The sequence below is a fragment of the Pyrgilauda ruficollis genome, unplaced genomic scaffold (assembly GCF_017590135.1).
Source record: "Pyrgilauda ruficollis isolate IOZ18807 unplaced genomic scaffold, ASM1759013v1 scaffold2, whole genome shotgun sequence".
NCBI classification, from domain to species: Eukaryota; Metazoa; Chordata; class Aves; order Passeriformes; family Passeridae; genus Pyrgilauda; species Pyrgilauda ruficollis.
This window is the reverse complement of record NW_024519206.1, coordinates 6,260,955-6,288,754: the sequence shown is the minus strand read 5'-3', so window position 1 is coordinate 6,288,754 and position 27,800 is coordinate 6,260,955. Positions and strand designations below refer to the sequence as shown.

The 27,800-nt window shown below is 39.9% G+C and overlaps 1 protein-coding gene across 1 annotated transcript in view; it reads right to left on the bottom strand.

The window, feature by feature from the left end:
- SCIN (scinderin) overlaps window positions 1–27,800 on the bottom strand; it is a 48,176-nt gene that overhangs the window by 7,836 nt on the left and 12,540 nt on the right. Inside the window, exons 4-10 of the mRNA XM_041466753.1 lie at window positions 22,139–22,288; window positions 6,695–6,787; window positions 5,383–5,515; window positions 3,614–3,702; window positions 3,197–3,412; window positions 1,987–2,108; window positions 1,713–1,803 (exon numbers count right to left, since the gene is read on the bottom strand). Of these exons, the coding sequence (XP_041322687.1) occupies window positions 1,713–1,803; window positions 1,987–2,108; window positions 3,197–3,412; window positions 3,614–3,702; window positions 5,383–5,515; window positions 6,695–6,787; window positions 22,139–22,288 (894 nt within the window). The remainder of the gene's footprint in view (window positions 1–1,712; window positions 1,804–1,986; window positions 2,109–3,196; window positions 3,413–3,613; window positions 3,703–5,382; window positions 5,516–6,694; window positions 6,788–22,138; window positions 22,289–27,800) is intronic.

Sequence of the window (27,800 nt, the reverse complement as noted above, 5' to 3'; positions counted from 1 at the left end):
ATGAGACATGCTGTGTAGCCAGCAGAGGAGAAGTGGAGAGACCTCAGTGAGGCCTGGGGCAGCTGAGAGCTGGGGTGCCAAGGGGTAGCTGCAGGTGGGCAGAAGCAGGTGCTTTTACTTATTTCACAGGTAGATAGATGCTGCAGTTGTGTAAGGATAGCCTAGGACACATACACTTGTAAGGGACAAAGTGCAGCAGGATTTTACAAATGGGAAAACAAAAACCCCGAACCACAAAAAGACTCCCAAAAAAACAACCCAAATAAACTCAAAAAACCCCAAATGACCCAAACAGCACAGTGAAACATATTCTTGCAAGCCCAACCTTTTAATAGTGACTTGTACTGTCATGCCATCTAGTGATCACACAAAATAGCACACTTAAAGCTTCCAAATAATGCTGATAGACATGTTAGGCACAGGTAATATATTCTATCTGTTTGCATAGAAATGCACACATACCATACGTATGTCCATATATATATACACATATGGATACATACAGATATATATTCCTAAACTCATTACAGGCTGAAAGTACTTTTAAAGTATCACGTCTACTGCAGTGAAATGGAACTTCAGCTTTAATAAAAACACTTTTTAAGCACCTCAATTGCAGCAGTAATATTGTTAACAATGGTAGCAATATTATTATTACTTTAAGATTAACATTAGCCTTAGGTATGAGGCAGAACCACATTGGGCTGGACAAGGTCTAAGAATAGAGCACTTGTTAGGAATATTTCAAGCAGTAATTATCTAAATGTGTTCTAATCCTTCCTTAGTATAATTTCAATCAGAAATCATAACTGATTAGTGGCTAAAGTATGGGCTGCCGACTGAATTAACTCTATCCTGGTGGGTGGAGGAAGCCTTTCGCTTTTGTAATTAAGAAATAGAAATCACAGAACTACCTTCTGCTGCATAGAAAATCTCTGCTTGTCCCTTGTCATCTTACAGCTCACTCTCAGGACTTCACCTTCCTGCCCCTTCTTAGTAGTGATATAAGGAGAACACACCCGATCAAGCTAAGGACTAGCTTATCTACTCACACCCAGTTGCCAGTTTAGTTGCTTTGCACATCTCATTTCTGCATGTGAGGATGTGTATCCTGCTTTCATGGAGCTGCAAGCACTATGGGATGGGAAAGCCCTAGCTATGTTTCTCAATGAGGCAAGACTCTGTTGCACAATTCCAGCAGGCTTTCCTCTTCTGTCTTTCTTGTGGCTTTCAGTTCTCCCAGTTTTGGCCCTCTAAAAGTCAGGAGTCTTGTCTGGGCTAAATATCACAACTTCCTCCACAATCAAAAGGAGACAGGGGAGCTCCCACATGGCTATTGATCTGCCACACTATTGACCTGTTTGGAGTGAGTTGCCCCGGGACAGTCTTATCATTCAGTCTTCACTGGCTATGCACAGGGTTTGTAAGTCTTAGCAGGACTGAAACCTAATTTTAAAACAGTGGAAATCAAAGGAAACAAAAAGGCAGTTTTAAGTTCTGACATATCTGTGTTCTTTTGGACAACTGCATACAGAAAGGACAATTCAAATGGGCAATCTCTGACAACTTTAACAGGATCCCATGGTGCTTGGCTTGATACAGACCTGAACAATTGGCATTTCCAGTCTTTAAATGCTAGCTCCTCCTTTCAATTCTCATCAAAATTTGCATGTATCACATGCTCTGTTGGATTTTATCCAAAAGAAACTAACCTGCACAGCCTGATCATTTAATGACCGATCTAGCTGAACAGTCAGAAATGCAGAAGCAGTCAGTTCATCTTTTGTAGCATGGGCTCCTTGCCTGAGGAAGACAAGGAGAAAGACAATGGTTAAATTTAGCTTCAAAGTAACCCAGAGCTTGTGCTGTATGACAAACTCACAGTGAACAACCTTATATTTACATACGTTCTACTCAAAAGGACATAAAGTCAACATAAAATAATATCCACCCACTGCAGGTCTGTGCAAAGGCAACCAAACATACCACGTGTAGATGATCTTCCCTCTAGGGTAAGTGTAGAGGATAATGTAACAGTCACCCCCATAGAACTGTCCATATGTCTCAGGTCCCACAGGAACTCGGCCACTGCTTTCCACACGCCAGATCTGGGGAAACAGGGAAATCACTGGAGATTGCTGAACTTCATCCTGAGACTCTTCACAAAGTGTTTTACTATCTTATCCCTTGAGTGTCCTTTCTGTTCCCAAGAGTTATTGAACAGAAACAGGGAGGATTATTCATGAAGTAGGCAAATACACTCTGTGCTCACTGAATTAATGAGAACCATCAACAAGGGGCTGCAATACACTTCTCTTTGTCTTGATGCTGTTTTCACACATGATCACAACACCATGCTAAACTTTCTTAACGCCTAAAGGTAACAAAATGACATGGCACAACATTATGATCCATCATTAAACTAACATATCATTTTGGAGAGGCACACTGCAGTCAGATAATGTGGTGTTAAGCAGATTTCTTCCTATTTCATTCACTACAGCCCAGTTCAGCTAACAGTTGGCTGCTCAAGCCTATGTACCATTCCAAGTGTGAGGTCAGAAACCTAGAAAATACACTGATGAGACTGTAGATATTCATCCCTTCTTTTTCTTCCAGAAGCCCAACATGCAATTTGCATTCAACAGGCCAAGTTGATACAATGCCATGCCAGCCCTGTGTAGTCCAAAGATAGTCCTGAAGTGGGATATGGAAAGGTCTAGAAAGACTGTGCAGTCTTCTTTTTTCTCTCCAAGTCCAGGCTACCTGAGAGACACACTAGGGACAAAGGTTCCTCTAGAAACCAGATTGGATACCTACAATAAAGACATAGAATGGATTTCTGATTCCAAGTGTAAGTCTTCCCATTCCAGACTTCAAGCTGATATGAGCTTGAAGGTTTTCCTTTAGACTAAGAATCTATTTAAAGTAAATATTTACAAGGTATTGTGTAAAGAGGTAATATTTCTGGTGTTTGATTTCTCTTGATGACTGTCATAAGCACCAAAAGACACAACCCAGCATACAGCTGATATTCACCTCCCACTTCAAAGCATCTTTTGTGATGCTACAACTACTATAGTGCCAATCTAAACAACAGTATAAAAATTAAAACACAAAGTAGCCGTTTAGCCCACTACAAATAGCAGAATACATTAGTTAAATAAGATAAAATTTATTACAACATTAAAATTACCTCTACTTTCCCTGAACCATCATCTATCATGTTATGCTGGGCAGCCATTTGTGGAGACTCATGTAATTTGGTAGCATCAAATTCAATCTGCTCAATTTTAGCCACTCTCTCTGTAACATAGACTTTGCCAAAACCATCACTTTGATCTTTATCCTTCCAGTCTTTGAAAAACTGTTTGAACATTGGTGTTTCACCTCCTTCAGGAAGGACTTGAATCTGAAATGAAGGAAGACACGTGAAACAGAAGGAAAACAGAACTGACACAGTTACCCAAACAGAAACTTTTCTATATTATATGTGAAATACTGCCCTTAAGTTTTATAAGCCCTTAATATTATTTTTTTTCTGCTGACTTAAACCCAATGTTTTTAACTGAGCTCAGGCTCTCCTGGTACCACCTCCATAAATAGATCACACCTGTGTGTTGGCAGGATAATTCATCTGCTGTATGAATTGTTCAGCATTCTTCATGGCAGCTCTTCTCTCTTGAGGGTTAGCATTTTTGCCTGATTAAAACAGAAGGATAATAGTACATGGGAAAGGGCAATAAGCTCACAGAACCTTCAAAAACAAATAGTTCTCAAGCCAGGTTCTCTTTGACATTGCTCTTCCCTCAGTCTTGAATAAACACAAATGCTGGACATGGCATGAGCAAGAAGATTCTCCTGAAGTTGAATGGCCAAAACAGTACTTTGGTAGCTTTGGAAACAGTTAATTTAAAGGGAAAAAATAGAAAGAGAGAGAAAAAGGGGGCATTTTGTTTTACTTACTGTTTCTATAAAAATAAAAACTGGTTAATAATATCGGCTTGGCTCACAGTACCCTGGGTCTTTTCTCTGACTCTTCCTTTGCTAGGTTGCAATATGGTCAATAAAGCTGAACTGCCTCCACTTTTTCAGGCAGTGCAAAAGAGTAAAAAAACCTCCTGTTTTGTCTGGTTGGGCTTTGCAATTCATCCATTTCCCTATCCACTGCTCCTTGTCCAGCCTTGCTCAGTTTAGATGAAGTGTCTGTGGGATTGACACTGTCCACAGGGTCTGTGTCCCAGCAGGCTGCAGTGACTGCATTCCAAACCTCACACTCTGATCACGTGCTCCGATAAGGTATTCATTTGTATCCCACTTTGAATGAGACCATTTCCGAAGTAATTCACACTTCTCAGCTTAGCGGCCTGAAAGTTTCCTGCAGAGATGATAGCTGCAGTCTCCCGTGCAAGGTTGAGACTCACAGTCTAATGGGGGTTTTCCACACATTATTTTTACCAGCAGTAGCAAAGTGAGGATACCTAAATCATATTTTATTTATTTTATGCCTGACCCTGCTGGCTTGGTTCTTCTAGGAGCTGTCATACAGAATGACAACTGGAAATCAGGGAGACAGGCAGACACAGGCCATCTGAGCACAATGCTCCCCAAGTGTTTTCACACAAAATGTTTACAGTGCCTCCTGGACTGACTTGAGAGACTTGACAATTGCATAACGTAATTATTTAGTGTTCCACATGGTAAAACAAAATAAAGATGCCAAAGAATAATTAATAAGCTGTCTCAGACCAAAAAAAAAAAAAAAGATCCTCAGCACTGGCACTGGATTTAAGGGCAGCACTACAGCAATCCAGCGACAAGGTGTCACCAATCCAGCAACAAGGTGTCAAGACTTAATTCCACAGTAGTAGTATTCTCCAGGGAAACATTCAGACAAAGCAATTGCCAACTGATGATACCTCAGAGAAGTATTTGCAAGAAAAAAAAGAGATATCAAAAGTATTTGCAAGCTCATGCTTTTAGTTTAAGCCCTGGACACACACCTTTCAATTTCACACCTCTGTGGAGACACCTACCCAAATGTGTTCAGTGTCCAGCTCTTGTCCCAGGAGATAGGGATTTGATGACAGTATACAGAACTCATAGAATTATTTATATTTGCTTTGTACTTGCCATTTAGTCAAGCATTTCACCGCCCAAGCTTAACAGATATCTCAAAAATAGGGTCCTTAGACAAGACTCGATCTGGAGGTCCATGCACAAGTGAGCAATCCTTGTCCACAGCCCATACCAGGGAAGAGCTGTGTGCGGGATACAGTGTCCAGCCAGTATTAAATTCTTGCTAGTGTCCCAAGGGTGTTGTGTCAATTCCTTAGGGATCTCTGCGTAGCTTCTGCATGTGCAGGACAGGTGACCTCTTACCTTTCCACACAAAGATCTTCCTGGCAGCACCATTGTCCAAAATGAAGCACTCCTCAGACAAAAGCATAGCCATAGAGAAGGGGTTTTCCTCTGCTACCACGGACACCTTCATGGATCCACTTGCATCTGACACCTAAGAAAACAGTAATTTCAAATTTAGATCAACTCTGGCTTTTATAGACAAATTAATTTCTGCTTCTTAAATTATATAAAAACCAGCTGCCATTCCTATATAACTGGCTATATGAAATTTGTGTACTGCTGGGAAGTAAAGTAGGCTAATGATTATTACTTTTTGTTTCAGTTCATTTTACATCCAATAGAGGGAGATGTAGTGTTAATTTTAGGGAGTTTGCTGGATCCTTGTCTCACAACTTCTTAAAATAAATCCATTTCTCTTCCACTGGTATGGTCCCTGCTGCCAAGCAACTCACACTGAAGCCAAAGGTACATGTACACGCAGAAAAACAGCATTTGGAACCATAATAAAATAGTCCTACACTGACACTAACAGGTGAATTGCCTACATCTATAACCTGCTGTTCTTTAACTGGAAACTCTAACGTATGACCTGTTCCAGAATCTGCTTTGTAACCTCTACCACCACTGTAAGTTCATGTAGACCTTTAAAACTTTTTTAAAATCACTCCTGTATAGCTGAAAAGACCAGTTATTACTACTGAAAATAGATTATTACTACTGTAATTACTTTTCTAATTTGTATTTCCTTTCATGATTAAACATTTATTTTAAACACATCATTGTATCTTGCATTTTATATTATGGAAGTACAAAGAGGAAATTACCACTGCACACAACAAATAAAAATCAATCATACCTATTTTGAGGGTTCAACATAGACCTGTTTCCTGCCTTTGACACTCACTGTTATACTGCAACACATTTAAATCTAGCTAACAGAGCTCTGTTAGCAGGACCTGTGTACTTACACTAATTTATCAGATATCCACTGAAATTTCTGAGAGTTTTTAGGATTCAAAATTCACTTTCCCTTCTCTAGTTATGTTTTACTTCAATGGTGCTGATCATATATGCAGGCCTTCTGTGTGGTTCATAGGCCATGTTTAACTTGTTTCCTGAGCATACAGAAATGTAATCCATTTTTTTCCCTCAAATTACCCAGACTGTCTTGATTGGCATCCTTTGAGAAACTTGTTCATTGGCTGCAAATAAACTAAAATAAGAGCAGTTCTGTAAATGAAGCCAGAACTCCATCTATGAGGAAGGAATGAATAAAAGCATGACTACTGTTGAGCATATCTAATTATAAGTAAATAAATAAACAACTTACCATATATAGTTTAGCACTTCTCCTGTTTGTGATATCAGCCAGCTCATCGTCATCATCATCACACTCAGGAAGCTCTGGCTTTTTCCCTAAAACCTGTATAAGAGAATAACAAAGTCAGTGCAGAGAGAGAGTAGGTGCTGCAGCATAAATATCTGTGACAATACACTGATGTATTGTCACAGAAATCGAATAATTGGGATCATCTTTATATATAAGACAATCTAAAGCCAAACTCATAACTAACACAACATACAGACAGTTTTTAAAAACTGTGTCAGATCTCCACTAACTTTATACCCACATTATGTCTTTTCCTCAGGTCAATTTGCTGGTTGTCTATACACTACAAAATACACATAGAAAGGTGTATGTGATCCTATTCTGTGTGTGTGTTTACCTGTCTTCCTTTTTTCTTCCCAGTAACTTCTGAACTGTTGTCAAGCACACCTTGTAATTTTTGGAATGGCATTACTCTTAAAATGTTTAACAATACTAAAATTAAAACTGACAGAATGAAACAGATTAGCTGAAATTATAAAGTAATTCAATTAGCAATATAAAATATCATATGATGAGTTCATTAATCTTAAAAATTACAGATTCTTAATCCCATTTTAAGGGGAAAATTTAGCTAGGGTCTTGAAAATAATTTATGGTGTGAGAAAAACATTTTCTTGCTCTACCACTAGAATATCAATTTAAACTACTGTGATAGTTTTACACCACGGGCAATATTACAACAATTATTGCTATAAGAAATTTACAGAGGTTCATCAAGAATATGTTAAGTCAGGTAGTCATTATTAAGTCCTAGTTACCCTTTCTTGATGATCTTTTTCTAATGACTCATGTATGTGGACGGATCCAAAGGTTACATATGGAATATTATGGATTCCTATGAAATTATGTCCCAGAGTGAAGGTAGTAATTGATATGTCCGAGAGACTAAATATTAACACGAAGTACAAGGGCAGTACCAGCCTTCCTGTGAACTTGTGCATTAGCTGTATAAAATGCTGTGCAACATAATGTGTAATCACAGGAAAAAGCCTTGTAAATAATTCATAACAGGTAAGCCCAACAAAGCATACAGCTGCAAACAATTTGGAAAGAAAAACAATATAGAATAAATATTTAATATAAATCTGCCATCTGTGGAGTTTTCTTACCTGGTAAGGTCAGTAAAATAGTAACGTAAAATAAAACAAACTAAAAATAGCCTTTTCAAGTGTGATTGTTGCAGTTTAAGCTAGAAAAATTTTATCTGTGATTCACTGAAGAAAAGAAAGCAATGTCCTGTTTAAGAAATATGTTACCCATAGCTCTTCAGTAGCTATCAGTCAGCATTTCCTGATTTACACTACAGGGCTGCAGATTTACTGCTCTATAGGCCAAGCTGGGCTCCATGCCCACCACAGAGTGCCACCTGGTGAACAGCCACAACAGTGGGCATATGCAGTTTATTGGCACCAGGTTTCTAAAAATGTTTCCCTTCCTACCTGTCTTTGTAATGCCAGGGTCACAAAATGCCAAATAACAAACACATCTTTACCTGAACAGACACTGAACAAGTCCGAGGGTTCTGTAACATTTGACTTTCAGTAACCAATAAGAGAGTAAAAGAATCCTGTTAACAAAACCCTCAGAAGTCGGTACTCACTAGTGCTCTGCTTAATTAGGCATTTACAGTAAAAGAAAAAAAAACCAAACAACCCCAAAACCCCAAAAAAACTCCAAAACAAACAAAAAAAAATACCCAAAAAAACCCATAAAAATCTTGGCTTCTGACACAGTTAAAGTCAGTGTTTTCCCTTGCTGTGCCTACAGAATACCTGTGGCACCACAATTATTTTGCAGCATCTTTGTAAGTCATGCATGTTGATAAAAAATCCCTTTTTCTTTTAACTATGCAAGTATCATACTGAACATTTCAAAGCAAATAGTGCCTGTTAGTGTTTGTGAAAGCATCCTGACAGAGCAGCCTCTCTATTTACAGCTAGGTCTGGGTGCTGCATTCTGGTGGCAATTGAAGTAAGCAGCCCCTATAATTTAAAAATTGGGTTTTAAATTGGGGCCCAGCACAGGTTAGATTGCTGGCCTGACCTGTTGCTGTCTTAAAACCAAATGCAGAAATGTTTTTCTGAAGTAGATAGAGAATTATTGTCAAACTCACAAAGCTGGTCTTAGGAAATCTCAGTTCATGGGTACTGACACAGGGAGAGGGGTTAGAACCCCCTCTGTGCAGGTGCAGTTAGAGATAGGAGACTTTCTGGTTCCAGGGAAACCCCTCCACAACTCATTGCACAGCAGCTTCTCTGGCCAAAGAGAGCTTCTCTGCCTAGCTTCTTAAGCCCTGTGCTTCAGCACAGGAAAACAGAAAATACAAATTATTAATTTCTGTAACTCTTTTTCTCAGAAGAACCCAAAAACAAATGGAGAAGGGCCTTAGGAGTGTCCCCTTCTCCTGCATTTTAAGCCACAGTTGCTTGTAGATCCTGGCATTATGGTGACCCTTGTTAAGGACGTAACGTGCTTCTCCTCCCACCAGGTGAGAAAAGCCAGGACTTGTGAGGAGGGCTGTGCAGCCAACACAGCTGTCAGAAAATGCCTTGAGCTGAATCAGTAGTGGTACCTGCACGTGTTGGTATCAAAATCGGAAGATGATACAAGGTTAAATGACCTAAGGTCTGTGAAGACACCAACTGTGGAGACATGTAGCATACATACATATAGATATATACTCACTACATGAAGTGGTATTGTATGAAATATATATAGTCAGTACACATCTGTATTGCTAGGAACAGTTTATGCCGCTTCCAACATGCATTTATTTGTTGCCAGTTTGTCTTATAGGCTGGAGGATTAGACAGATCATGGAAGGAAAAACTCCATAATTAAAAACAAAGCATGAAAAAATGCTGAAATAATGTTCTTTCCCAAAGAAATGCCTTCCAGAGAAGTTGTCTTTACTCCTCCTAACGCAGACTCCCATGCTATGGCTCCACATGTATATGTCTGCATGTTATGAAAATTAATAGTTTTATCAGTAAGATTACAACAGTATTGAAACAACAAGTAACTGCTATGCTGAAACTGGCTTGTATCATTACATAAGCACCTGCTGGCTGAGTTGTAGCTCTCTGGGGCACCTCCCTTTTTACAGATAATTCCCATGTGGTGGATCAAAAAGAAAACAAATCACTCTAGCTGAGACTGCAGTCACAGGCTCCCAAAGCTTTGCAGCAAGGTACCCCAATGAAATGATTTATACCAACAGACCATTTGAAGGACACTGGGTCTTCTGATACTCATATGCATACACTCAGTTTCACACAAATCCTGTGGCAGTGATTTACACAGGACTATGCTCATATAATCCTTTCTGCATAGCCAAGGCTGCTCCTCTGGATCCTGACACCGTATGCTGACATTTGACTTTCAGTAGCCAGTAAGAGAGTAAAAGAATCCTGTTAACAAAACTCTCAGAAGTTTGTACTCACTAGTGCTCTGCTTAATCAGGCATTTACAGTAAAGGGAAAAAAAAACTACAGAAAACAAAAAACCTCCAAAACCATTTTGATGCACAAACAACACCGTGTGCTGACAGCCCCAGGCTGGCTCTCCTGCGTGCTCTGAGGTGCAAGACCCTGACTCACAAACATGCCAAGAACTCAGAGCCAAAAATCCACCATAGCAATGCTCTCTTGGATACACACAAGACAACCCAGGCACACTGCTCCCCAGATGTCCAACCACCCTGGCAAACTTTACACCTTACACCTCATAAACATACAGCTGCACACACAGGCCTTGAAACCGCTTTTTAAATCATCATCATTATTATTATGTTTATCACATTATCATTATTTATTACTACAGTAATAGCAATAGAAAGAGTAATCAGGGGCCCTGAAAGCATATCCATGCCCCACCTTCTTCATTCTTTGGGCTTAGCATTGTTTTAGCAGAAGTATTCATTAACTCCATACCTTTAGATCTTGTCTGAGGAGGCATATAACAGGAAGTCAGTCTGCATTAATCTTAAAATGTTGGGGTTTTTAAGTTCTGTTAGACTTCTATGTTGACACTCTTAGGTTAGTACAAGACTACCATTATGCAAACCAACATAGAGAACATCAGTTCCTCTACAATTGCCCAAGTTCACTTGTGGTAAATGCAATGTAGCTTATCCTGCCTGCAAAACCTGTTTCATATTTGCATGTGCACAAGCTCTTCTCTGTAAATATCTGCACCCCTCAGATAAGTGCAATATGAGCCAATGCTTTTACTCAGAAGTGAAACTCCACCCTTAAAAAAAGAAGAAATACAGACAAGAAGTTTTTCATCAGAAGGAATGTGACAAGGTAAATAATTTAAAATAATTAAAATAAATTTGGCAAATATTTTCTTCATATCTGGAGAAGCCAGCTCTGCATCATAAAATAGTTGATATTGATTTAATGGGAGCAAGAAGTTTAAGGAGTTCAGTGAGGCTGAAAATCCACCTAGGAAAACAATACCTGAACAGCATGTCAAGTGAAGGTCAATTAAGAAAGAAAACCAGTTTTATACAGTTTAACTTGTGTACACTAGCATTATGTTTGATTTTCTTCTTCATATACACACTTTGGGTTAGGTTTCTGGGTCTGAAACTGAACTGTTTGTTGTGGCTGTGATCCTGAAGATCAGATCTCAAAACCACTCAAACTCCCACCTTTATATGCTAACAGCAGTAGAAAGAAAAGCAAGAAATTGACACAGCTTAAAGCTGCCTAAATGACATTTTATTACTTAATACTTTTGGAAAAGAGTCAGGGTAGTAGCTCATCATTTACCTTCCTGTATGCTTTGACACAAGCAAGTATGTCCTGGTCCACAAATTCAAGGTACACGTGTAGGTTGTGGCAGAGAATAAAGCCACTGTACAGGACTACAGGTCTGAAAAACAGCCACAGGATGAGCTCATTGGTAGATAAAGGTTTAGATTTTTATTAACCTTCAAAGCAGAGAAGAATATTACAAGGAACATCTCTCTGAAGTAAGTATTCTCTCAAATAGGTACTTAAGCAGGAAAAAAAATCCATCAGAGAAAGGAAGGGTTGACCATGATGCAGGCTAGTAACCACCTGGCTGACCCTGGGTACCAGCACAGAGGATTCCCAGGCAAAGGTGGCTTTAGGGTCTCTCTGCTGAAGTAAATAGCCACAGTTTAACTTCTAATTGTTTGGGGTTATTGGTTCCTCTGACAGAGCACAACCACTACCGAGGACATTCTGCACCAGACAAAAATGACTTTTGACACTTGTCAGATAATGAATAACCAAATAGGCTTATTTTACTGGTTATTGTAACCTGGAACTCTTCCCATCAATTTGAACAAATATGCATTGTCTTACAAAAAATTACACTCCCAACAGGAAAAACTTACCCCTTCACTGAACTGCTCACCGGGTTTCTGCCTGAAATGGCCTCTCACTAGCAATTCCAGCAACAACAGATCTCATTACATGTTCACCTTGAGCGGGCAAACTCCCACCCTCCTGAACACAGATTGAAAATAAGATAGAAACAGCCATAATGCACTGAGAAATGGGCAAAAGGATGGTTTATGTTAACATATAATTCTGGCATGCTGTTAGTTTCTGGGCATTTACCATGTAATTTATCAAAAGGACTTTCTGGCATTAATGTCTAAATCTGTTCTGTGGGACTTCAGATTGCTATAAAACAGCAAAACACATCAGCTGCTCATGGCACTTTTGATGCACAAATTATGGCCTACATTTTTAGCCAGTTTGTCTCAGGAATTTCATAATTTTTTCAAAGCTTTGTGCTTAACTGCTTAAAAATAGGGCATTAGGCTTTGGCAGCTTTTAATAAAATATTTGCAACTTTGCATATCTGTCTGGGATAATGTGAATATAAAGCCTTTACTCACATGATAAGAATATTCTAACATTGTCTGTTCTCTGAAACTGGCCATGGATAACATGTTCACAAAAATGTGTCTAGATCAGTCTTGAGGGTACAAGTTTGATTTTTTTTTTTTTTTGATAATTTGGCTGCAAGGCAGAACAGGCAGCTTTCTGTCCTGCTGGCACTGCACAGCTGGCAGTATCTAAGCTAGTTATTTACTTGAAGACTGGGTGTGCATGAAATGAGGAAATCCCCAGCCTACATTATCTTCAAATATCTGGCTTTTAGGATGTCTCCAAGATGAACAATGATCCTGTGCCAAAGAAACCAGGAGGGTGAAAGGCAGTAACTATGAAATGCAGCAGTCTTTTTCTAATCATTACTGCTGCTGAAGGAACACAGGGAATTGAGCTATTCAGCACCTGCCGACCTGCAGCATAATTAAAAATGAACTAGACAATCACCTCCACATCTTTTTGCTTTTATACTAATTCTTTCTACCTAAATTTTTAATCTCACTCCTTTGTTGACATCATCCTCTGATACCAGAAGTAGTATTAAATACGGGACCCAAAGCCTGTAGACACTCACACATGTACTTGAGTTTCCCATTTTTTCTGCTTTATTGGAACATAAATTGAGATACACACTGAAGCCTTTGCAGCTTTGCAGATCTCTGTTTGAAGGCCTTGTGGATAAAATATCTTATGTGCTACGTGACAGTGCATGCTTATGTGTTGGATAATAATGAAATAAATCAGTAACTAATGCCAACAGGGAGCCTCAGCCATAAAGAATATTTATCTGACAAAATCCACAACACTCTCAGCTTTTCATTCTTTAAGTGCCTCCAGTTTTGCAGCTGGTCCCAAGGTTGTGGCTGGACCATACCAATATGGGAGTGAAAAGAGGAGTGCGGCTAACACTCCATGAAGCTCGAGCTGGAGGCAGCAGCCCACGATTGGCAGGCAGAGACCCTGCTAGGAAATCAGTGTTCCCAGGGGATGCACAGCAGTTGGAAGAGCAGCAGGCAGCTGTGACACACAGCACATCAGGGTGACAGACGAGCTGCAGCAAGGTGTTTCAGCACATAGACCATCAGTGGGGAAGGTGGAAAAAGCTACTCAAGGCATTGGAATATTTTTGGAGAGCAACGCTGGCTGTATTCACAGGCTCAGCACTTCCAGTCCCATACAGCAAACAGACCACATATGCCACGGGATCCTCCCTGGTAGGAAACCAAACTCTTTGGTCCAAGACAGAGCACAGATTGGGCTCTAATGTTTAAGAAAGCAATTCAGAGAGCATTTTGACAGATATTCTCTAATGACTCCTGCTGATGCTTGAAATAAATATTTATTAGCACAGAGAGAGCAAGTTCCTTTCACCTGGTTGTCTAGGAGATATATCCTGCTTAGCTCTTTGAAAATAATTTCCTCCTGCTAGTTTAGGTGCCATCCACTAACTGATTTATGTCTTTAAGTTCCTACATGTCCTAAAATTCTGTGTAAAGGAGCCAAAATGTTCAGCTATGATTTACAGTTCTTCAGAGTTAGAAGCTGCTGCACTCATTATTGCAGTATTTAAATCCATCTTAATTTACCTACCTTTTATTTTTAAAGGTAAAGCCAGACAGTACAAAGTCACAGTTGTGTAAGCAGAAGACCTGTCCTAACATAGCCTGCTCTGAAGTACCTGCAATAATTATATTTACAGATTTCTTCAGCATCACACAATGCAGTGGTGAAAATAATGAACTGATCCCCCAACACATGGGATGCTTTCTTCCATACAGCTGTGCTTCATTCTGGTCCAAATATGAGAGGACTCTTATTCCAGTTTTACATGGCCTGGATGGGGAATAGCAATCTGTGCACATGTGGAGTTCTTTTAAAAAACCCAACAAAACTATTACGAAGTTTTTCCTCCCTGAGCTCTTCCTGCACTACAGAACTCTCACTAAGGAAAATTCAAAGGCAACCTTGCACACAGATCCCAGTTGCTCTCCAAGGGGCTGGGAGGAGACAAACCTACAGAAAAAAAAACCAGTAAAAAACAAAACCCTTCAAGGTGCATTTCTGTTAGGGAGATGCAGGATTCCATGAAGAAACTATTTCAGAGCTTTTTATACCACAAAGAAAATCTACCCTTTCAGGTCTTCTCCATGAAATTCCCCTGTTGCAAGGAAGTACCTTGAAATAAGAGCTAACAATCCCATGTGGAGATAAGTGCTAACATCTCTTGTCTTTGGCCTTCTCTTAATTATGCTCATTTAATAAGTGAAAATTACAGTACTTTTTCACCAATAGACTTCTTGATAGTATAGCACAGAAAGGAAAAAAGCCATTACAAACTCTATTCATATTCTAACATGTGATTATAAGATTATAATTGACTTATGTGGTAGCCCTGCAAGCGCTACAGCTGCTAAAGAAGGAAACATAACAAAGATGAGTAGTTTTCTCATCCATAAGAATGCAAACGAGACACATTTGATCACAAGCACTTCCAGAAAATCATTAAGATCTTAGAAATTCCCTAGAATACCTAGTTTAGAAGCAACTTTCCCAGCATAAAAAATTAGGTTTTCAACCACCTGCTAATAGAGTTGTTCATAAAGAATTTAGCTCATGCCATGCAGTATGATACACCTGAACATTTTTTTTCTGAAATTAAATTTCTAATGCAGGCATTGAAATCCGTATTTAGAGACTTAATTAGAAGCCTGGTTTACAGATGTGTTTGGCACCTGCAGCTCCTATTCAGTTCCCTGTCATTTAAGTACCTGGCTTCAGGCAGCCAAGACTGAAAACTGCAGCTTGAAGAATATTATGGGAAACTCCCAACCTTTAGGAAGATTCCTCCTTACCAGCTTCTGCCATTCTCTGGCCAAACTCCTCTTGATCTTCTACATGGGTCTGGGAAAAACGCTGTGCCAAATGCTCAGCTGGTGCAAAGCAGCTAAGATGTACTGGAACCCAGGCCATTCAAGTTTTTGTCTGAGTTGTGTAATTTAGTCATTTAAATGTAAATTTGCATCAAGAAAAGGGACTGTCCTTAATGAAGGAGACAGGCTCCAATACTGTAAAGAACTCCTGGTTTTGACAGTTTGAAACTGGCACCCTGAAGGGCAAGGGGTTTGCACTTTGTACCCATTTTCACAGCCATCATAAAGCTTAATTAAACACTGGAATGTTTGGTGAACTGCCACTCCTCAGACTGAACAGGTGTTGCTATGAAAGGCGCACAGTCATGTGTAAGATTTTTATCCCTGCAGGTTTATTCTCCTGGAATATTTTGAGTTGTAGCCAACAAACTGATCAAAATGACAGGACCCAAATTCTTGCTGGCACCTACCTATACCCAAAATCACTCCAGTGAAGCAGCATATTCGTGTTCCTGAGGGGTAAATTTGACCCATAGTTTCAAAGCAACCTGAGAAAGCTGTCTGTTCATTTGAATAGCCAACACAACTACTAATAGAAACGACATCTAGTAGTTCTGCTATTTTCTGTGCATCAGCTTTCTTAAGTCTTTGTATTCTCATTAAAATGCAGTTGACTGCTCTGTGTGCCTGAGTTACTAAGGCTGCACTGGGGTCTGGTACAACTTCCATTGTTCTCATCCCTCTTTCAATGCATTAATTTTCCTTTGTACGTGACTGTTCAATATTGCCTCTACCCTGGGACTGAAATTCCTTTCTAGTATTTATTTCACTAAATTCCTTGCAATAATGTCTATTTTTTTCCAGTTGTCTCAATTTAGATAATAAAAGACATTACTTTGCTTTACATATTTCCAAAGCCATAGATAGGACTTCATTACTTTTCACATTGGGCATTTTTTTTGGTTGTGAACAGATCAGGCTGAGCCTGAGAGTTACATGCAGTTCAGAGCTGATGAACATGTACCATTTGATTAAAACTGCATACAAGCTACATGATTAAACAATTGTTTAATCCCTAACAAATGCCTGGAATTTGTAGTCCACAGAAAGTTAGAATAGAGGATTATTCTAAAAAGTTACTGCTCTTCCTCCTCTTGCATCACCCATTCCACTGTTCCTTCACTCCTCTGTATTCAAAACAAACAAACCTGCCCTTAGCATGACTTGAGCTCATAATACAACCAAAAGCAAGGGAACAAGAAGGAACACAAATGTTGAGAGTACAAGAGCAGTTTTTTGCTTTTGCAGAGCTGTGATGACAGATCCTGCTCTTGCTGGCTCTGGGAAAGGAGCAGGTACCAAACCAGTACCTTCACCAGTGGGGCACGTGCTGCTCTTCCAGCCTTACGTAAGGATCCATGTGACAGGGCCAGGGACTGCAGGAACCTGCACAGCTCCTTCAGAGCAACACGTCCTTGCACTCTCACGCCCACTTACGTGTCAAGGCAAGCCTCACTTTTCCCCAGCTACCCCAACTGTGCTCCATGCTGTCCTTGAAATTATCTTTCGTTTGTAAAAAATAATTTTTAAGGGCTTGAATTTAATAAGAAAGGAAGAAGTGATCCTGCTCTTCTGTCCATATGGGCAGACATATATCCAATTAATTTAAGGACTACTGGAGCTTCATGTTTTCAACATGTTTGCATTATTTGGGTCTTTGCATTGCAAATGCAAATTACAGAGGCTCTAGACTCCAATCTCTTTATTGTCTGTGCACTTGGGATTCTATTCACAGGGCTGAGTTAGCACTGCACAGTGCTGCCAGTCCCTTTCCAGCTACAAAGGTAGGAAGGTGTGACTGGCTGTAATGTGATCAGACCATTCACCGTAGTATTTATTCACACCATAGGCAAAAACAATCATCACTGAATACAATGGCACTCAGCAATTCTCATGTTTAACCATTGCTTAGGGGCTTTAAAGAAAAAGCAGGGAGGAGAAAGGCTGCTTTACTAGCAAGGAGGAAGAGGTCTCCCTGTTGCTCGGTATTTACACCAGCTGAATCTTTACACAAGTATTTTATGAGATTTTTGCACCTGTTCGTAAGGGCTCTAGAATGCTGACAAAAACAGGCACATGACTACTGCAAATGCTGAGTACATAAAAGTGGCAGAGCTTTATGTTTAAAGGCAGAGGAGTGATTCCAAAGAAGCATACTAACAAGATGATTCATTTTCTTGTGGTTTTGAACCCCAGCTGTCACATTTCTCTGGTTTCATTGTTTTCAGTCATGAAAATCAAAAACCTTTACAAAACCACAACAAAAAGTCTCAGCAGTAAAACCCACAGCAATCATATAGTATCAACAGTTGCAGTTTTAAGGGAGTCGTGTAAGGGAACAATAAATTCTATGAATCAGGCTCAGAGAAAACAGAAGCATCTTGAAAAGCGTTAGCTGAACATGACATATCAAGTAGAGGGGGCAGATGCAGGCTTAACATTTAGTTTAGGTAGAACTCAGTCTATCCTACTTTTTCATTGGCTCTCATACCCTGCAGAATGACACAGCTGCCCAACGTACTTGAAATGTACCACAGGGAGATGAGTCTATGTAGAGAAAAAGTACTGTCAACATAAACATATTTTAGGGTGTCTAATATTTCAAATTACACAAATAGAGGAAAACAAATATACTAAGACTTTCTCCTCCCCTCTACTTCATCTCTAGAATTATGATGCCAGATCAAGGGATTGCTGCACAACAAATGGAGGATTGGGTGCCTTTTCCTTGAGTGACTCAGAACTGAATGCTTCTATGCTTCCTGCATAACTGCAAGCACCTTCAGCTTGCTGGCTCACTAGAAACCTTCACAAATACACTAATTTCTGATTCCTTGTTTCTCCAGTATTGCCATTACAATATTAAATAACAAGATTATGGGAAACTTTTTAAAATACAGCTTCTCCAATTTTGTCATCTCTTCAAAGTTAGAGCAGAGATTCCAACTAGAGTAAGAAAATTGCCTGTCCTGAGCATGGCTGCCAATTAATTTGGCTGCTCTCAGTCCTCAGTGATCTCTGGGACAATTAAAAGCAGTTCTGTGAGATCTCTGCTTACCACTGCAAGCAGTGAGAAGGATAAGTATCAGTGTCAGCACAGGCAGCAGCTACCACACTGTGTCAAGCATTGCTAAGATCTGGTTTTGGATTGGTCCCATGGAAGTAAAAAAAAATTCTGTAACACAATTCCAACATTCAAGTGTAAGATTCAGCAGAATGGGTAACTATTCAGCTGTTTACATGTGAAAAGCAGCACAGAGTTGGCATCTGGTGATTTTTTAATGTTCTGTTTAGACTGGTGGCCAGTCACAGCAACAGCAGCAATTTGTCCAAGGTGGTCTGTTTCTTTTTTAGTTTTCCAAGGCAGCAACCCTATACAACACTGCTTCTTTAAACCTGCCAGTCACTACCTCACCTAAATTTACCTCACCAAATCTGGCACCTAAAGCCAGAATTATGTACCTGGCTTCACCTTCCAAACATGGAGGTGAAGCCAGATACATAAATATCTCTGATGTGCATGCACAGAAAGCTTCTGCCTTGTCTTCACAGTCAGAGTTCTAGTGATCCCTGAAGCATCACGTGAGAACTTCTGCACACCTGCTGCAAGTCTGAGCTTTCCAGAGTGTGTGTCACACTGTGTTTCCAGAGTGCAAGCACAGGATGGTCACTGTGTGGCCTGTGGTGGCAGATGAAAAAGGGCTTGCTGCTGTCAAAACTGCTCACATACCCAGCTTCTAGTAATGCTCCTTTCCCAGGGCGAGTGAGCTGTGTCTTGCTGGTCTGCCACAGCAATTCATCCAGTCCTACAGCAGCTCCAGACAGTTCTCTCCCATGGGCAAACTGGAGCAGTGCAGCCTGTTCCCACTGCTGAAAACGGTAGCTGGGAGCAGTAACTGCCCTTATCAGACAAGTTCACCTCACCCACAGCACCACAGCTCCCAGCAGGACAGTGGGCTGGCTGGGAAACACCTCCTCATCACAGCACTGCTGCCTCTGCTAATCCTGCAGCAGGACAGACGCGTGGCAGGGTTAGTTCAGCCAGCCTGTGTCTTGCCTTTGTGGTGGGGTGCAGGCACAGAAGTCCTGCTTTTCTGCAGGGAGTCCCAGCTCTATGCTTATGGAGCAGGAATGAGATCAGTACTGGCTCTTTCTGCTGGTACTCATGGTGGGTATGCCAGCCCCTGCCTGAAGCTTCTACTGGCACTGCATGAGCAAGTTTGGCCACTAATATGGAAGCAGATTTCTAGCTCACAGGAAGGGGAATCATTCCTGACATTTGTCAGAGGAGATAATTTTAGGAAATCTCTTTCTGATTTCAGTGGTGTACTGGATGACAAAATGAATATTTAAAGTATGTAATTCTTTTCCCTAGAAAATAAATCAAGCTTTTTCTAAGAAAGCTGGAGATGCCAAAGATCCACCCTTCCCGATGTAGAGGGAAGAAACAAACACAATGTTAGCTCAACAGCAGTTAGCCTGGGAGAGTATAACAGCAAGTTAAGAGACAATTTTGTGGAAGGAAGGAGAAATCTAAACAAAGAGTACTAGGAACTGGAAACAATTTGAGCAGGGGTAAGGATTAATAAATTTTACATGTTTGTGAGGTTAACTACCCTCCTGACTTCTTAGCAGCACATTTCAGAGCGGACTGGGACAGCCACAGCTGAGCTGCAGACCGTGTTATGGAACCAGCACTTATAAAACAAGGCTAGCACGATGCAGAAGAGAAAATAAACCCTGACTGCAGACACACTCACTCAAACTGGGCTCATCACAGTGGCAGCAATAAAAGCAGTTAATCTAATTGCCTTGACCTACCCATTTCTGTTCCCTCCATATTCAGAATCCTAAAAGAAAAGCAGAAACTTCTTCATACACTGCTGTGCAAATGAAGAAAAAATTTATTCCCTGATACAATAACAATGCAGTACAGGATAAAAATGCCACCTTGGTGTTTTCCTGCTCTTACTCATGTGTCAAGGTTGCTACAAAACAACAGTTGCACACAAATGGAAGTCTGGCAAAGAGATGCAGGGGCAAGAGCAGCATATCCCTTCCCCTCAGAGCCTATGGAGGGGGATGGCAGGGAAGCAGCCTGCAGCTGGCCCGTGCCCTCATTGGGGTAGCACAAAAGTCCAACTTATCTGCACCTGCACCACAAAAGGAGCAAAGGGAGCTGTTCTGATCAATGCTCCCAAGTCACTCATGAGTGTACCAGAAGCTCTGTTCAAGCCTCCAGAGGTAAACCCAGGACGGGCTTGGCAGCAGCAGCTGTGGCCAGGGCAGGGTCCCAGTGCCATCCAGACACAGCTGCAGCAGGATGCAACCCAATGCTGTGATTCAAATCAGGAACAGGAGGTTGCTCTCCAATTGTCAATCTGTGCTCTTTTCAAAAGAGTTATACATGTAAAATATGTGCCACATCAGAGCCAGTGTGGAAAGTCCGTACAAGGAAGTAAAAAACCAGTCAGAGGATTGTTTGCTTGGATTTTTTCCCTCTTCAAAAATCTCCAGTACACTGTGTGCCACCTCCCCTCCTTCTGAGCACAGCCACATCTGCACTCACACCCACAGCAGAAAAGGTCTTTGCAAGGATATGGACAGTCCACCCAAAGGGGTCCCCACAGCCAGCACGGCCACGGGCTGGTGGCTCAGCACCTGTTTTGCTCTCAGGCAGTAACCAGTTGTGCTGCATATGACCACACTGAATGAAAGCAGCACAAAAAATAACTGCACTCCTGCATGCACCATTAGCTTTACTTCCTGAACCTAATATGGAGTGCAACACAATGTCCTAGCTGTACATATTCCATTTTATTGAAGGACTGCTTGGTGACCCTGCTTCCCTCTTCCTTCTCTTTAGAGAATGAATGGAAGAGCTTTATTTAAAACACAAATACCAAGTGCCAATGCTTTTATTAGTAGGCCACCTGTAACAACACATGAGTGTTTGTTAATTTTTCAAGATCTGAAATATCCATAAATTGGGAATTTTTCTTCCACTCTACTTTGATCAGCTCAGTTACGATATCTGAAATCTGGGGATTTTAAACAAATTGTTAAACTTTCCAAACATATGAGGAAGGGGCTCACTGGGGTTACTAGAGGCCAGGGGCCTAGGATCTTGAAATAGAAGCAGAAGTATGCAAAGCAGTGTTCTGCTTGGCCCCTAACCAAATCAATAAGCAATTTGCCACATTCTTTTACTTTCTACACACAGTAATTCTGTATCTTTCCTTGTTTGGTGCTGTCCCAGATGGATGTTCCTTCCTCACACAGAGCTGATGGTGTGCTCTGGTGTGAGCCACAGTGTTAATTCAGTCACTGTACAGCTAACTCAATAAAGCAAACATTTGTTCTTGTAAAAGTATTCTCAGATGATCAATTATCTCAGACTGTAATGCCCAATTAACGTAACACTGCCTGGATAAGGAAGGAAGGAAAAGGTATAAACTGGCCTACTACACCCTTTATCTAGCATCACTCCTAGCATCAGCCCAATCTGATTTAGCTCCTGAGGTGCAAAAACTTTTTATTCACAGCTATGTCAGCAACAGGTTTGCACAACACAATACCTCTATGAGCCGGTCTGGCTCACTCCCTTCTTCCACAGTAATTAATTTGGACCTTCCATTTCGTTCGTTGTCCCGAATGCCAACAGCAACCTGTGTAGCCTTCAGCCTCTCATACTTATTGCATGATGAGCCACACCACTGATAGATCTCCTGAAATAATGAAAAGGACACACTTTAGCAATAGGATTCAACACAGCAAAATTATACAATTAATTTCATTAATAATTATCCTATTAGACCTAAACCACCAGAACATCAGTGAATCTACATCTTTCAGAAGTACGTTCTAGAAGAGAGTTGCTCAATCACATAGATATTTGCAGTATCAATCCCTAGTCTTGAACTGCACCAGGAGAGATTTAGGTTGGATATTAGAAGAAATTTCTTCATGGAAAAGGTGAATAAACATTGGAGTGGGCTGCCCAGGGAGGTGGTGGAGTCACACCCTTGGAGATGTTTAAGAAAAGACAGGATGGGGCATTTAGTGCTGTGGTCTTGTTGACAAGATGGTGTTCAGTCAAAGGCTGGACTCAGTGATCTCAGAGGTTTTTTCCAACCTATTTCATTCTGTGATGCTGTAATATGCAAGATATTTACATAATATAATTTAGCTTCCACATAACTAGGAGATCACTAGAGCTCAGAATAGTCAGAATTTTGGTTTGACTGAGCTAATTAAAGAACCAGGAACTCCTAAATTTGCTACTACAATTTTTATACATGTCAGTTCCTCTTCTGTGGTACTTCTGCAGTGCTGGTACTCACCTGTGTCAAGAAACAAACTCATTTCAAAATCTCCAGTAAGATCCAGATTGTATGTGTTACTAAAGCAGAGTTAGACCTTTCAATCCAGATTTTATTTGCTGACCTTTTGCAGAATGCAGCATGTTCCCAGGACACCTCTCAGGAAAGGGAGACACCAGAACCAGCCTAAGACAGGTCACCTGATTCAGCCACACAGACCAAGGGACCCCAGTTTTGGCAATCCCTATTATTCATCCCAAACTTGAAGCATTTCAGAATAAAGAATTTAGATTTTGGTCTTGATGAAAAGTACTAACAAAAGGCATAATATAAGCTGCAGGGATGCTAGAGGCTGGGCTGGAAGGAACCAGTCCAAGGAAATGACTCATTTTGGCTGGTTGCTTCCCCCACCTTCTCCTGGAAGAAGGTAATTTGATTCTTCACATGATTCTGTCAAATAGTTCAAATAGTCCAGCAATAAAGGGACACAGTCCTTTTCAGTTTTAATAAGGTTCAATTGGTTTGTGTTCATCTGCAATGCAAATTTTAATCTGAGCCCTTACTGAATAAATTACTTGGGCTTAGTTTTATGTTGTATATACAACTGTATAAAACAGATTTGAGATGAAAATCTGTTCCATTAAAAAAGAAAAGTCAAGTTATTTCTGCTGACCACTGTTAGTCTTTAACAGTACTTGAAAGGGTGGTTTGAGACAAGTGAGGGATGAAGCACAGCTTCTCCGTACTAGCAGACGCAAATTTTTAGAAGACAACATTCATGGCATCTGCATACAAAACAGAGCTAGTAACTTCCAACAGTTACTTTTCACCAGCCTGGACACGAAACCCCCCCACAGTGAGATCTCAGTGATCTCACTGCTCTCTTCCAACCTCCCTTCCCCCCTTCAAAAGCATCTCTTCAAAGTTTTAAGGATTACACCACAGAGTCACAGAACTCTATCCTTTTCAACTTGCAGATGTTATGCAATGAAAGCTGTAAGGTTTTCAGCTCGCCTTTAGCAACTTGACTGTAGGGTTAAATTAAAAAACTGCTTCTAAGTTCTGGTTTAAATACTGTCAGTTTACCAAGTATCCAGAATCTGGAGACATACCTGGTGTCAGGTCTGAACCTTATCTTAAATCCGACTTTCTACATTTCCCCAGGAAAACAAAACGTCTGTTCATACTTAGGGAAACATTTTTCTAAAGACCTGAATGTGCAGAAAGTAAAACGTTCCAATCTGAGCAGATTTTTAATATATTTTTTATTGCCAGGCACTGCTTCAGCCCTTTTCTACCAAATTAATGAAGGCTTTCCACAACACAGACTCCTTAGCATTATTCTCATCTTGGCCTACATCCGACTAATCGAGCTGATTTGCAATTATGTGAGAAAACAGGAGTCACTAGAGATACTGCAGCATTAAAGAGGAATTCTTTATTTCCCATAGGAAACAGGGAAAGAGGTAAGGCAGCTATTGCCTTATCTCAGTGTTGATGTGGCCATTGGTGGAGATTGCTCATTCAGAAAGATTGGCAGCACAGCTCCAGCTGTACTGATTGACCTCTTGGTTTTTTGGTAACTGGTGATGGAACCTCAAACAAGTAGTTGCATCTACAAAATCAGTATTTTTGCTGTACTGACCACAAAGGATATTGTGAGACTTGAACTGCCACTGCAAATTACAAAGACCTTTACTTCCTGAACAATAAATTCACATTTTCTTTTCTTAGCATCTCCTAAAGGCCCCACTGCACCCAAGTTACTCCACATTCACAGTTTATTCTCCCTGTCTGCTTTCAGCCAGCAAGTGACTAAACTGAGCTCTCCTACAGTCCACGGGCTCTAGGCTTCAAATGAGCTTGGGGAAGGAGAAGGACCTTTAGAAATCTACAGTAATGGATTTCAGATTTTTAAATTTGCAGGTTTCATTATTTTCCTTAAAAATAATGTTCCAGGTTTTCTTCTACTACATAAACCACCACTTGAATCAACAAGCAGTGTCTGAAAACATTATTGATCTGAAGATTTATAAGCTCCATTTTACATGGTTATTTGAAAAATACTGATTTTAAAAGCTAGAGAAATGACAATCTGCTTCTTTTTAACACTAGGGAATAGAGACACTATTCTTTATTAAAAGCCTGAAAGTTACACTTCATGTACTGCATAATCAAATAGAAGGACATAAGCAGCCATAGGCCATGAAAATGTCCCAAAATATATAACATGGTAATGTATTTGCTATGATCACTAAAATATCATAAGCATTCAGTGCTAGGCACTTTCAGGAGCTTGTATTTAATTAAGTTTTCTGAACTCAAATAATCTCATTTTCAATGTATCTAATTTTGAGGCCTCACAGTAAAGAAGATTAATATCTACAAGTTTGCCTTCCTGATATAACCTACCCGTTTCAACCTCTAGGCAGATTCGTTTTTCAACAATTTGAAACCAGAAGAGTTTTAGAAGTTAAAACTACTTCTTGAGAAGGCTAATATTTAGATCTGGATTTACCTGAAATACAGTCAGTTAGTTATCTAACCATATCCAACAACTCATTGAGCTTTTGGGTTGTATTTTGTTATTCATGTATTTATTTTTTAGATATATAAACTAGGGGCAAAAGAAGATATTTAGCTTTAGCTCACTCACTACTTTCAGACTTTCCTAGCTGTACTACACCTTCACTATTTTTGGGTTTGTTTTGCTAACTTTATTTGGAATTGGCAAGTTGACAAAAAATGTTTCCATTAAAATGAAAACAGACTTCAAGTGTTCACTCTCCTCAAACTAAAAGGGCTTCATTCATCAGTAATTCCTGTGCCAAGCCCAGTTTATTTTCAGAAGTTTGCACTAATAGTATTTACTTTTTTAAACCTCTTAAACAGAATTCTGAGAGAGATACCCTGTATTAATATATGTTGATATCAATATAGTTATCGTGGTGGGACAATTAACAGCTGAGGGTGAGAAAACATTATCATGAATAATGTTGTAATGAAGCTAACATTTTAATGAACATAATATATTGAGTAATAATGAATAAATATAATATAATGAGTAACATTGTAATTAATTTAACCTTATAATGAAAAATGTTATAACAAATAACAGTGACAACCCTAGAGCTCCTGAGTGAGGTTGGGAAGGCAAACTGGGTCTGTGCCATGAACACCGTGGTCAGAATGAGCTCTCCCCTGAACTGCACATTTTGGGGAAACAGTTTGGTCTTCCACCCACAGAGAGTCAGAATCCGCTGCTCTTACTGCAAATAGCTTCTGGCCTGCAGAGTAACCTTGTGCAAGTCACATGAGATTTCTACAGCACATTAAAAATGACTGAACATTTAGCTTCTACACAGAGGTTGTGCGTCAGGATGACTATGCATGGCTCATGTGTAACCCTGAGCAAGAGCACCTTGGCACTTTTCCCTGTATGGAGGGGGACTGTGAAAGTACACCTCCTGTTTCCTGCTCCAGCCCCAAATGGCATGCAGAGCAAGAGAAGGAAAAACAAACCAAAAAAATCACTTATTTCAGAAGTGACATAAAAAACAATTTTTTCCCTTCCAACACATAGCCACCTCTGTATTCAACTGGCAGCCTCCTTAGTCTGGAGGCACATGAAAATATACTCTCTTTTCTGGATCTTTTGTGGTCATTTTTGTTGATCTTAGCCAGGACAACAACAGGAAGAGCCAAGAAGCTTAAATCCATAAAGTTGTTTTTCTCTAGTCAAACATGCCCTAAACATGCAAGTGTTTCAAACCTGTATGTCTATCGAAATATCTACTAATTTCCAGGTCTCTACTGTAATTGCTGATTTGCATTCTCTTATATGAAGAGATATTAAAAAGCTAAACAAATTAAATAGGTTTCAAAACTCTAATTAGAAATAATTTGTGGTGAAACTTTCATTTAGGTAGAAAATAACAGTGAAATGTTAAAGTCTCATTAACCTTAAAATACTGAAATAAACTTTAAACTTTCATTAAGAACTTAAGCCAAGCATCACAAGCTGGCATGCATCTATTCTTTGTTTAGAGGCCCTGATACACTTTAAACCTGTCGACCTTTGCCCACATAAGAAGAAAGGCTGATGAGGCTTGTCAGGACAGGTGGGTCAGGAGGAGAAGAGCTGTGCTGTAGGAAGCCCAAAAGAGCCAGCACTCCTAAGTACTCACCTCCTGAAGGAAGTAGAAAAAAAAGCCCAGCAATGCTAGAGGCAGATGGAACACACATGAATATTGGCAAAGCCTTATACCCACCTTATCATGCCACTATCAAAATAATAGGCAGGCATTCAGCTGAGACTCTCCACAGTCATTAGTGAAGAGCTGCTCTGATAAGGCCAAGAGTTCCTTTTAGCTTGTTAAAAGTCCAGTTCTGTAATTAAACTTAGTATGTTCAAAGAAGAAATGGCAATACAAAATAGAAATAAATTGGGAAAAAAGTATGAACTGCAAACAACAGAAATACTTCTAATGCCTTTCTAAGTATTCTAAGTATTCTAAGTAATTCTAAGTATTTGTAAAACATTGGCATATTACGTTGGTATTTGTATTTCAAACACAAAGGTTTTGGAAATAGAACAGAGAGCCCTAAAGCAAGAGTGTGGAGCCTTTTTTTATGTTTCTGTTTTCCTTTTTTAAGTCCTGAAAAGTGCTAAAACAAATAAACAAAATCCACATGGTGGGAAAAATAACTGAACAAAAACAACTGTAATGCAGTGCTTTTTGTCAGTTTACTGACATCCAGGTTTTCTTAAGGAATTAACAATATGTATGTATTAAGAGGAATGTTAGAATTGAACCAGACTAATATAGGCTGCTGAATGCATTTTTCTCCTTAAATTATTCACTTTTTTCCTTTCTTGACTGTTGAATTCTTGACACAGGCAAGGAAAAAAAACCCT